Here is a 12,046-nt window from a genome sequence, read left to right on the forward strand (position 1 = left end):
TTCCTGAGCCAAGCCATGTCGTTCCTGAGCCAAGCCATGTCGTTCCTGAGCCAAGCCATGTCGTTCCTGAGCCAAGCCATGTCGTTCCTGAGTCAATCCACGTTACAGCAAATCTTCACAAGCCAAGTCAAGTTGCTGCTGTTGTCCCTGAGCCAAGTCACGTCACAGTTAACCTTCAGAAGCCAGGTCAAGTCACAGCTGGACTGCACAAGCCAGGTCAAGTCACCGCCGTTCTTCCCGACTCAAGTCTGGCCACGGCAGGTCTCCCCGAGTCAAGTCTGGCCACGGCAGGCCTCCCCGAGTCAAGGCAAGAAACTGCGCTCCCAAGCCACGCAGAGCCCACGCTCCCAAGCCACGCAGAGCCCACGCTCCCAAGCCACGCCGAGCCCACGCTCCCAAGCCACGCCGAGCCCACGCTCCCAAGCCACGCCGAGCCCACGCTCCCAAGCCACGCCGAGCCCACGCTCCCAAGCCACGCAGAGCCCACACACCCAAGCCACGCAGAGCCTACATTCACAAGCCACAAGCCCATAACATCCACACCCTCAAGGTCACCAGACATCCCACTATCTACTGTGCTGCCTGTAATGGCCGTAGCCATTTTCAGTGTGTGGGCTGCACACTGTGTTCCAGAGGCCTCGCCGGTCCACGAGTCTACGCCAGAGGTCTCTTCTGTCAAGGAGTCTGCGCCCATGCCCCCAGAAGTGGCAGCTCCGGCTGCAGAACCTCTCAAAGGGGCGGCGTTTCCCCACGGACTCTCTGCCTGTCCTGTCACGGCCATGAAGGCCATTGATAACTTCCCAGCGTCACCTGCCCAAGCATCTGCGCCCATGCCCCCGGAGGTGTCAGCGCGTGCTGTGGATCCTCCTATGGGGGCGGCGTCCCAAGATGAACTCTCTGCTTGTCATGCCACGGCCAAAGAAATCATTCATGAACCCACCATTCTGCTATGGATGTCACTAATCCCACTGTGGATATCTCTGCTTCTGTCTGTTCTGCCTGCCCTGCAATGGCTCCCTGCTCTGCCTGCTCTGCCTGCCTCGCTATGGCCCCCTGTTCTGTCTGCTCTGCCTGCCTCGCCATGGCTCCCAGCTCGACCTGCTCTGCCTGTCCCACCATGGTTCCCTACTCTGCCATTGCTCCACGGCCCTGGCCTTCCAGGTTTCCACTGTCTGCCACAGCACCACGGCCCAGGACCTCCAGGGTTCTACTGTCTGCCACAGCCCCACGGCCCAGGTCCTCCTGTGCTTCACTGTCTGCCACTGCTCCATGGTCCAGGTCCTCCAGTGCTTCACTGTCTGTCCCTGCTCCACGATCCAGGCCCACCTGCTCTACATGGACCTGGCCCTCCATCCCACCCCCTGCTTTGCCTCTGTTCCCCCACCCATCTGGACTGTTGTTTGAGCGCCAGGAGTCGCTCCTAGGGGGGGGAATCTGTAACGCCAAGCCAGCAGAGGGAGCCCTCACCCCAGTACTGCTTGCATGCTCCCTCTGCTGCTTCTACTGTCACTTCCTGTTTGGCAGTATATAAGGACTCACCATGTGCTCACTTGTTTTCGAAGTATTGCCAGTTCACCTGCCTTACCGAGCGCTTGTTATATTTCTCTGTTGGATTACCTGTTGCTATCTTGCTTTGTTTATGGACTACTGAGTTTACGGATTACCCCTATTGGATTGTTTGCTGTTTCTGGACTGTCTTTACGGTATTTGACCCACTGCCTGCTTTATCTCTCTGCTGCCTGGATTACGTTTATGTGTTGTACGTTTTGGACTGCCTTTCCGGTTATTGACCCTCTGCCTGTTTCATCATGTATGTTTGCTGTTGTTTATAATAAACTTCTGCAATTGGATTCTACACCGCCTCAGCGTCCTCACGTTACAATAGGTAAAGCTGGATCACGAATGATTTGTGCGAACACAGACACATTTAGGTAGATCGGAGAGCGCATTCCCTTAACATTAATTAGTAACGTTAATCCTCTGCATCTTCAGCGGCTCAGATGTTGGGAGTAAATGACGACTGCTATGTTCGTTATTACGTCCAACAACAAAAGACCTCAATTGCTTAGTCAGAGATATTCTTGTCTACGTCCCTGCTCAGGCGTTGAAACAATGGTGGTCGGACTGTTCACTGTCGTGGGAGCAGCTTCTGTCAGTGTGATGTCACACAGCCAAGAAGCTGAGAATGGCTTGATTTGAAAAAGGGCATGTGATTGTCTTGCACATCTTGTCAGTAAAGCTGGTTCTGTAATTAGTAGTAAATCTCCATCACGTGCGTTCAGCTGGAGCGGCAATTAATACACAGAGCCATAAATCACTGACAAGCTACGAATGAGATTCATCTGAGATTATGAACGCATTATTGCATAGCTCGTCCATACACATTGGTACACATCGGAAATCCTGATGTGTGGGGGGAACCCGGAGGACAATTGCACTTACAATTCTGGAGGTTATCACGTGAAACCAAACAATATCCAATCAGAAAGCGATCTGACAGAAAATGAAAGCATAACAAACGCAGTCATGATGCAGCATAAAAGGATTTGGATAGCAGAGATGGAGGATTCATGACTTCACCCAAAGCCTTTTCTTGTTTTTTCGTTTTGTTTTGTTTTGTTTTTTCTTGTGAATTTTCTGTCAAAATCATTCTAAACACAATACCTATTTCCATAACAAAACAAAATATTTCCAAATACTATATATGTCCATAACAAAACAAAATGATTATCAATATTTTGTACAATAAATTCACAGACATTCTGGCAAAATAGTTTTACAAAAAGGCAATGCTGAAATAAATGTACCACTGTTTCAGGGCAACTGACATAAAAGAAGCAACTGAAATCAATATCAGATTTAAAATTTGCCAAATAATATTTTGCTGGGTAAATCCTGTGTATAATTTTGAATGACACTTCCTTAACCCTTTTTGTAATTACAGTAAATATTGATTAGGCATTAACCAAAGCTTTTAACCAAACAATATTGTCTGTCAATTGATTCCAATATTAATAAACATAAGGGAAAGAACAGCGTCATTGCGCTACAGGCGTCCCGTGTTAGAATCCCGACTCGAGGACCTTTCCCAATCCCGTCCCCTATCTCTCTCCCACTTTGTTTCCTTTCCATTCTGATCTGTCCTAAAAATGCCAAAAATAAATCCTAAAACAAAAAAAAACAAACAAACAAAAAGTTCTTATAAGATTTTTAAAATCTTTTAGTGTGAACCCAGCATAACAAGTGCAGTGATGAAGAGATAATCAGTGTTCTTCATTTCACCTGTCAGTGGTCATAATGTTATGATTTAATGGTGTATATTAATATTATATAACAATACTTCTTATATTGTTTAACAATTCTCTCTTTGAGGCAAAAAAGTGAATCCTGAATTATGCAGTAAACATTTGGAAAAGTAAATGAGAATGTTGTTGTCTGATACTTCTCTTACAGTTTACTGTGGCATTCCTTAGCAGCTGTGTAAACAGCACACTGCCAGGTGGAGTATCAACATTTCGATTCATTAGGTGGGATATTTTTAGTAGCTAGTAAGGACTGTTTCAAAAGGCAGTCACGCCACCTATTTAACCAAAGTCTGACGGTGAGCCCTCATTTGCTACATCAGACAGAGACGGGATTTAACAGACATCACTCAGGACCACACACACAGAGATCAAGTCCGCGCCATGGTGTGGAGTTAGGCAGGAATGCCCAGTGTCTCCTTATTTGTTTTTAATTGCAGTGCAATTTCTTATTTTATATGTTAAAAGGTGTAATATAAGAGGCATCACAATTGGAAATACAGAACGAATTATCAGGTAACCAGCTGATGATGCAACAATGTTTTTAAAAGACTCCTCCCAAGTCACGGTAGCTTTAAATACCCTTCAAGCATTTTCCAAAGCTTCTGATCTAAATCTTGATATAGATAAATGTGAATTACTTCCCTGTGTTTCCTTAGTCTGCAGTGTAGCTGTTAAAAACACAGTAACATAGCTTGGCATACGTATAACTAAGAATAAAAACAGAAGTGCTAAAAATTTTAATCCAATCATTGCGAAAACTAAGAAAAATGTAATGGTTGGCTACAAAGAGATTTATCTCCTAAAGGTGGAATTTTGCACACTAAAGCTGAGGGGCTATCTTGTCTGTCTTATGCAGCCTAATCTCTCTAGGTAGATAAGCCTAAATGTAAACTGATTAATAGAAATTTAAAGAAGTCCACTTCCAGAACAAAAATGTACAGATAATGTACTCACCCCCTTGTCATCCAAGATGTTAATGTCTTTCTTTGTTCAGTCGTAAAGAAATTTTTTTTTTTGAGGAAAACATTTCAGGATACAATTAAAATACAATTTATATACTTTTTAATGTCAAACGCTCATCTTGTTTTACTCTGCCTGAACTGTTTTTTCCGGTTCATGACAGTTATGGGTATGTCGAAAAACTCTCATCTCATGTTCTCCCTCAACTTCAAAATCACCCTATATCACTGTTTTACCTTTTTTGTTAAGGTTGTTTAAGCTTCTTTGCATGTTCACTTTGCAAAGACTGGGTCGGTACTTCTGTTGCGATGCAGGATGATTTTGAAATGAGTTTTGAAGTTGAGGGAGTTTTTCGACATACCCTAACTGTCTTGAACCAGAATACACAGAGTTCAGGCAGAGCAAGACAAGACGAGTGTTTGAGATTAAAAAGTATTTAAATTGTATTTTTTTAAATGAAAATAACCGATCGTTTCGCTAGATAAGACCCTTCTTCCTCGGCTGGGATCATTTACAACCGCATTTGGGAAGCCGCAGTTAAACTGCATTTTGGAAGTTCAAACTTGGGGCACCATATCAGTCCATTATATGAAGAAAAATCCTGAAATGTTTTCCTCAAAAAACATAATTTCTTTATGACTGAAGAAATAAAGACACACACATTTTGCATGACAAGTGGGTGAGTGCATTATCTGTACATTTTTGCTCTGGAAGTGGACTTCTCCTTAACAGACTTTGTCTGGAAAAACAAACGCCATTATATGAAAAAGTCTCTAATACAAAACTCCTATAACAAAAGTGGCCTAAATTCAAATGATTTTAATTCTTTGAACTATGCCTTTAAAATAATTTGGCTTTATCAGTATTTAACAGTTATTTAAAGGGATAGTTCACCCAAAAATAAAAAATAAAAAACTATAAGTTAGATCCCTTTTTAAAGAAAAAGTCTTTGTCGCCCGTAATCTTTTACTGGAATCATTTATTTAAAAATCTTGTTATTCATTATAAACGTATTTTCTTGTTTTTAGGAAAGAATTTAAAAATTATTTAAACACCAATTTATTGTCAATAAAATAAGAAAGCAAATAGAACAATTTCAATTTGCAATGACTTTAATTTGTGTACTGTAATTGATGACATCACTGTGTTTGTCTTCTCTCACCCCATCACAGCTGTATAAACTTGTTTTCTCTCTTGCCAGAAATGTTAACTTGCCCCATAGTGTGTGCATGTATTTTTGGTCATGCTGTTCTTGAATTTTTTTGTTTTTTTCTTTTCACTGTAAATACAAACACCCTTACATCTGCACATTTTGCATTAGATTTGTGAGGTCTTCCTGTCTTTTCCCCTTGACACAATACTGTGCTGTCATCTAAAAATGAAATCACACACAAAGTTTGCTAAACAGAAATATTTATTTGTTCAAGCAAAAAGCAAAGATAAAATGCATTTTACTAATTCATCTAAGCATGCTGAATTTCAAACCAAAAGACAGTAGATCTTAATACAGAATGACATATGCAAGAAATGGATGTTACTGCATGAATCTTAGTTTTCTGGTGGAGGCAGACAGTGCGCATCTATGGGAGTATTTCCTTCTCCGTTACAAGCATAACACTCATTCTCACTCAAACAGCGGTAGAGAGGAACATGAGCCACAATTTGCTTAAATTTGGTCTGAAGATCTTTTTTAGTGTCAAACTTCCAGAAATTCTTGAAGACAAAGGCTTTAATTCCATCATGTTCTTTCCAGTTCTTCAGGGCATTTAAAATGCTGTGGCTGCCTGTCGCATCCAGACACGTATCGACACAGGGAGACTCAAATGAGTAGAAAACCGAGCAGCCGTCTTTTCTTTTATTCAAAAGTTTGGTCATGGGCGAGTTGTCAGCAGGGTTCAGCAGGAGAGACTCTGAATGCATGTTGTATTGTTTCTTTTTACTGATTACAACCTTTCTAGTTCCTGCAGCGATGAGTTCTGCACCTTGGTAAAGCGCGTTCGTATCATCAGTAATAGCATTTTTCACATTCGCTGCATTCTCCTGAGTCAGGAAGTTGTTCTGTGCAGGAATGAAGTTCTGTTGACACTTATCCTTTGGCACATTGATGGCTACAGCATACTGACGGGGATGTCCATCTTTATCAACTCTCTTATAGCTGCAAAAAAATAAACAGGATCAACTACTGCTAAAGACACACACCCATTTCTTGAAGTTTGACACTGACAGTTTGACCCATGCCTTCTCATTTCTCTGCTTCCTCATTGTTGCTCTACTTCCTCATTTCTTACTTTAAGTTACTTTTACTCTTTAAACTCTTAATATTTAATAGACACTGAAGACTTACTTGTGCTCAACGAAGTTTATAATACGTGCAAGAGTATTGATGTCCACATTTTCACCTTCAACACTTTCTGTCCAAACAGAAAGCAGAAAGAGCAGCAGGAGTCCACTCAGAAATACTGTGAACTTCTAAAAAAAAAACACAAAACACACACAGAAAAACTAAATAAATTCACTGATACCATGTGCATAGTTCATCATAATAGAAAAACTCCTCCAAGGAGACAACAACAATGATTACATAAACTATATGATTCTTAGTAAATCATGAATCTTGAATGTGACTGACCATATTTGCTGTTCCAAATCTGTAAGCCCAGAGATGCTGTGTGAGTCCCAACAGAAAGAAGGAGTGATAAGAGTGAGGAGGAAGTTAATCATGTTCCCTCCAGACCAGCCCTCTTCTTTAAAAAAAAAAAGAAAAAAAGAAAAAGAAAAGTCAACTCACTTTCCCAGTCTCCAAAAATGGATGAAAATAAAAGTCAGAAAACACACACAAAACCTCAAAACACAAAAAAACCCAACTTTAGAAAAAAAAAGTGCAAAATTCATCCAAATGTCTGATTAAGACTGAAGTCAAGTCAGTGTTTGTAGAGTGAGTGTTGCACTTTTCTTTTTAGTGCCATAAAAGAATGTCATCTGCATTTTGTGTTTGCTTTTAGATTTGTGTTGGATATTATCTTTGACATGAAAATATGGATTTTTTTTTGTAAACATCATACCTTTCTTTCTTATATTAGTTAATGTCATACATCTGGTGAGCTTAGCCAGTACACTGTAAAAAACTATTTGTTGAGTCAACTTAAAATAATTTGTAACCTGGCTGCCTTAAAATTTTAAGTTCAGTCAACTTAAAAAATGTTTATTCAACTTGAAATGTTAAATTATACTAAGTGACAACTTAGATATTTGAGTTGAATCAACTTAATACTTTAAGGCAGCTGGGTTACTTACCTATCTGTTAAGTTTAGCAAACACAAATATCTAAGTTGTTACTTAGTACAACTTAATATTTCAAGTTGACTAAGCTTATTTTAGTTGACTGAACTTAAAATGTTAAGGCAGTAGGATAACAAATTATTTTAAGCTGACTCAACAAATTGTATTTTTTATTTTTTACAGTGTAGTAGTACTGACAGTGTCGTCAACATGGCTGAAGACAGGAAAAGTGGAGGAACAGACAAACCGAATCATCTGAGTGAATCATTTAGGCTATGTTGGAACCGCTCCGATTGATTCAAACTCATGACTTCAATCATTCAGTTCAAGCGATTCACTAGCCAAAAAAAACGCAAATCATTTGATTTAGATCGGAACTTTGCATATCATGAATAATTAGATTTAGTTTGGAACTCTGGGGGTGCTTTGTGAATCTCTTGATTCAGATTGAAAGTTTGAAATGGATTTGCAAATCATTTTGCCAATTGAATGATTCGCGATCCACACTCCCCCAATCAGAAATATGGTTCATGAATCATTGTTCAGATTGGGACTTTGGAGCGCGGATAGTAAGACTCTGAATGCATGTTGTATTGCTTCTTTTTACTGATTACAGCCTTTCTAGTTCCTGCAGCGATGAGTTCTGCACCTTGGTAAAGTGCATTTGTTTCATCAGTAATAGCATTTTTTACATTCGCTGCATTCTCCTGAGTCAGGAAGTTGTTCTGTGCAGGATTGAAGTTTTGTTGACACTTCATCGATGTTTATCTTTATCGACTCTCTTATAGCTGCAAAAAAAATAAGCAGGATCAACTATTGCTAAAGACACACACCCATTTCTAGAAGTTTTACACTGATAGTTTGACCCATGCCTTCTCATTACTGTGCTTCCTCTTTGTTGCATTACTTCCTCATTTCTTACTTTGAGAAAATCTTTAAACTATTAAATCGGAACTTCAAAGCGCAGATCACAAATCATGTGATTTAAATCAGAACTTCAGAGCACAGATCACGAATCATTTGATTTAAATTGGAACTTCCAAGCACATATCACGAATCATTTAATTCAGACTGGGACTTCGGAACGTATTGCATTCAGATCGGCATTACTTTATTTTTTTTTTTTTTTTTTTTTTTTTTTTCTTTTTTTTTTAAGTAGAAAACATCAAACCATTAAGGCAGAGCAGTAATAAATACAAAATTAAAAGACAGAAAGAAAGAAAGAAAGAATTCACAAATACAAATTCCTTAAGAAAATTAACCATAGTTTTATTATAGTAAAAGTGTAGTAAGGCTTTTTTTATTTTTTATTTGAATAACCACTGCTTTACTACAGATACCATGGCTAAACTATGGTTAGAGTTGCAAAACCATGGTTTATTTGTGGTTACCATGGTTTAAATATAACTATGTTTTTTTCACTTTAAGATTAAAGCACTTAGGATGAATACAGAGATGTAATTTAAATGATTTAGGATTAACCATTAAGTCTTTTAGGTGTTTGCTGCAGCTGGTTGAAGAACTTATGTCATTTAGCAAGAGTGTAGCATGACGTTGCACAACATGCTTTCCAATATCCTTTTCTTTGATTTTTTTTATGAGAACTGTGGGTGTGTTCATGTGCATTACTGCAACCCATAGTCTATTCTAATCTTTAAAATCCTCATTTGTTGCTAAATTAATAAATGTAAATGTAAAGCAAATGTTTACCAAGTGGAAGGGATAAGGTAGGGATAAGATTAATTTTAAATTCATTTTAGTAGTTCATGGATCCATACTGAATTTAAAAACAAAAGATAGCAGATCTCAATACAGACTCACAAAACCGTTACAATTCATCTTTGATCTTTTTTGCAGACAAACAGTGCGCGTCTATGGGAGTGTTTCCTTCCCCTCTGCAAGCATAACACTGTTTCTCACTCACACAGCGGAAGAGAGGAACATGAGCCACAATCTGCTTAAACTCAGTCTGAAGATCTTTTTCAGGGTCATGCTTCCAGATATTCTTGAAAACAAATGCTTTAATTCCTCTGTGTTCTTTCCAGTTCTTCAGGGCCTTTAAAATGTTGTGATTCTTTGCCTCATTCAGACAGGAGTTAACACAGGGAGACTCTAATGTGTAGAAAACAGAGCAGCTGTCTTTTCTTTTTTTCAAAAGTTTGGTCATGGGCGAGTTGTCAGCAGGATTCAGCAGGAGAGACTCTGAATGCATGTTGTATCCTTTCATTTTTCTTGTTCCGGCAGCGATGAGTTCTGCACCTTGGTAAAGTGTGTTTGTTTCATCAGTAATAGCATTTTTCACATTGATGGCTTTCTCTTGAGTCAGGAAGTTGTTCTGTGCAGGACTGAAGTTTGGTTGACACTGATGTTTTGGCACATTGATGGCTACAGCATACTGACGAGGATGTCCATCTTTATCGACTCTCTTATAGCTGGCAAACAGTAAACAGGATCAAGCATTGTTTTAGGTCACTAATAGCACACTTACACTGTTTTTAATATACGACCATTTGACAGACGTTTCCTGTTTGCTAACTTTTAGGAAACATTATAGAAAATGGAGACAGACTCACTTTTGTTCAAAGAAATGAATAATACGGGCAAGAGTATTGATGTCCACAGAGTCGCCATCAATGCTTTCCGTGCAATCAGGAAGCAGAAAGAGCGGCAGGAGTCCGCTCAGAATCATAGTGAATTTCTAAAATCAAAACACATACACAGTTGCACACAGAAAAACAAATAAATAAATACAGTGTGCATAGTTCATACAAACAAGCCCATTCAAAGTGAAACAAACCTACTTCCAAAATCACTATGTATGATAGACTAGGGTCTTAAATGTGACTGACCATGCAGTTTCTTGCTCCAGGTGATGAACAATGGAAGTGAAAGAGAAAGTAGATTTATTCTAGACGGACTCCCCAAATAAAGCAAATGGCATTGTGTGTTCATACGGCTCTTAAAACGAACTAGTTATTATGTGATATGATATTGTATATATTTAAAAATGTTAATGGACTTTATATATGTGCAACTGAACGAAAATGCGAAGTAGCATTGTATAAATGCTAAAAAATATTTTTAAATGATGTTTCGATGGTAGAGTTGCAGGTGAAATTGCAGACCAGCAGAGGGCAGCATTGCGATGTAAATACATCAGCGGATATCCGAGGATGCACTGCAAATCTGTGCATGAATGTGAGAAGGAAAAACTATACATTTAATTCAGTGTATATGTATATATCTACAGATTAAACTAGTCTTAAGCTGTACTAAATATTGCACAGCCAATGGAGATTTAATTTTAATCTATTTCTGTCGGCAGAGAAGAAAATAAGAAGCTATCTGGTCATATACATTATAGAGAGGACGGGCGCGGCCATTTGTAAATTTTATCTGTCTGGCTTCCGGCGTCAGGCGCGTCCAGCTATTTTTAGATGTACAAAACGTTTTGCTGCTTGATATTGCAAATTAATGTGTCTTACCATATTATTTTAATGTATTATCTTAATTCTGAGCACACTGGTTTACTGCAAACAGTTTACTGCACTGGTTTACTACCCTCCGGCTAATTAACCGGAAATCTCACCTTAACGTTATTTCCGCGTTGAAGAAAAAGGTGGATATTAACTGTTAAATGAAACTAATACCTCACTGACAATCACAGCTGTGCCTCTTTTCTGTGTGATATTATTTGAATGAAAAACTACATTAATGTGTCATGATTTCTAAACTGTTAGCTACAGCAGACTGATGCACAACAAATTATAGAGCATATCAAATGACTTTCATGCTAATTATTATTGAAACAAAGTTTTTCAGCAATGTGTTTTTTTATTACGTGAGCATAATCAAGTCAAGACACGTTTGAGGATCAGATGAAAAACAGACTCCAGATCAGACTGTAGTTTTATTTTCATCTGTCTCTCTGTGTGATGAACATGTGCCGACCTGTGAACTTTGCACTTTGACCCCTCAGATGACGGAGCAGGGTGATGAAGAGGACGCTGTTTGAAGGTTGGCATTTACAGGGGAAGTCAGCGGGTCAAAAGAAGCTTCTGAAAGAGAGAAAGAAAGATAGAGTTCGACATAAAATAGCATCTGTCTCCCTGTCCGTTATTCTTGAGGTGTTTGAGCAGGTTTACAGTGTGCGCTAGGCTACAGGTGAAGCGTTTGATCGGCTAAAGGAAGAAGAACAGAGACATGAATCATGCTGGAAAGTGTGAAGCATTAGCTATGACTACAGACAGATGTGTGAGAGATCACGTATGCTAACTTCTGTTGTTTTTATGTAAAATGAAGTACATAAAAACAACAAACTGACCAAATCAGTTAATTTACGCTGTCTAAACCATTGGGAAAAAAACATCTGGAAGCTGCTAAATTATATAGAGAAGGACTTAGTAGGTGTAATATTTTGACAAACCAAAGTTAATAGCTGGTAAAGATATGTACGAGCAGTATTAATTAAGATATTAGCCTAATATTTCATATTTAAGAAC

The 12,046-nt window shown here is 39.0% G+C and overlaps 1 protein-coding gene and 1 long non-coding RNA gene across 2 annotated transcripts in view; both read right to left on the reverse strand.

Annotated features, from left to right (window-relative positions):
* Positions 1–5,661: 5,661 nt before the first annotated feature.
* LOC127177051 (uncharacterized) overlaps positions 5,662–12,046 on the reverse strand; it is a 219,621-nt gene continuing 213,236 nt past the window's right edge. The window contains exons 2-4 of the mRNA XM_051129027.1: positions 6,895–6,939; positions 6,610–6,734; positions 5,662–6,420 (exon numbers count right to left, since the gene is read on the reverse strand). Coding sequence (XP_050984984.1) covers positions 5,814–6,420; positions 6,610–6,734; positions 6,895–6,897 — 735 coding nt within the window. The 5' untranslated portion in view covers positions 6,898–6,939 and the 3' untranslated portion in view covers positions 5,662–5,813. The remainder of the gene's footprint in view (positions 6,421–6,609; positions 6,735–6,894; positions 6,940–12,046) is intronic.
* LOC127177057 (uncharacterized) lies at positions 8,313–10,427 on the reverse strand. Its single transcript, XR_007829179.1, has 3 exons — positions 10,394–10,427; positions 10,118–10,242; positions 8,313–8,332 (listed from the first exon to the last, which is right to left on the reverse strand). It is a non-coding gene; the product is annotated as an uncharacterized LOC127177057 (long non-coding RNA).

Source organism: Labeo rohita, chromosome 15, assembly GCF_022985175.1.
Source record: "Labeo rohita strain BAU-BD-2019 chromosome 15, IGBB_LRoh.1.0, whole genome shotgun sequence".
In the NCBI taxonomy this organism is placed as follows: domain Eukaryota; kingdom Metazoa; phylum Chordata; class Actinopteri; order Cypriniformes; family Cyprinidae; genus Labeo; species Labeo rohita.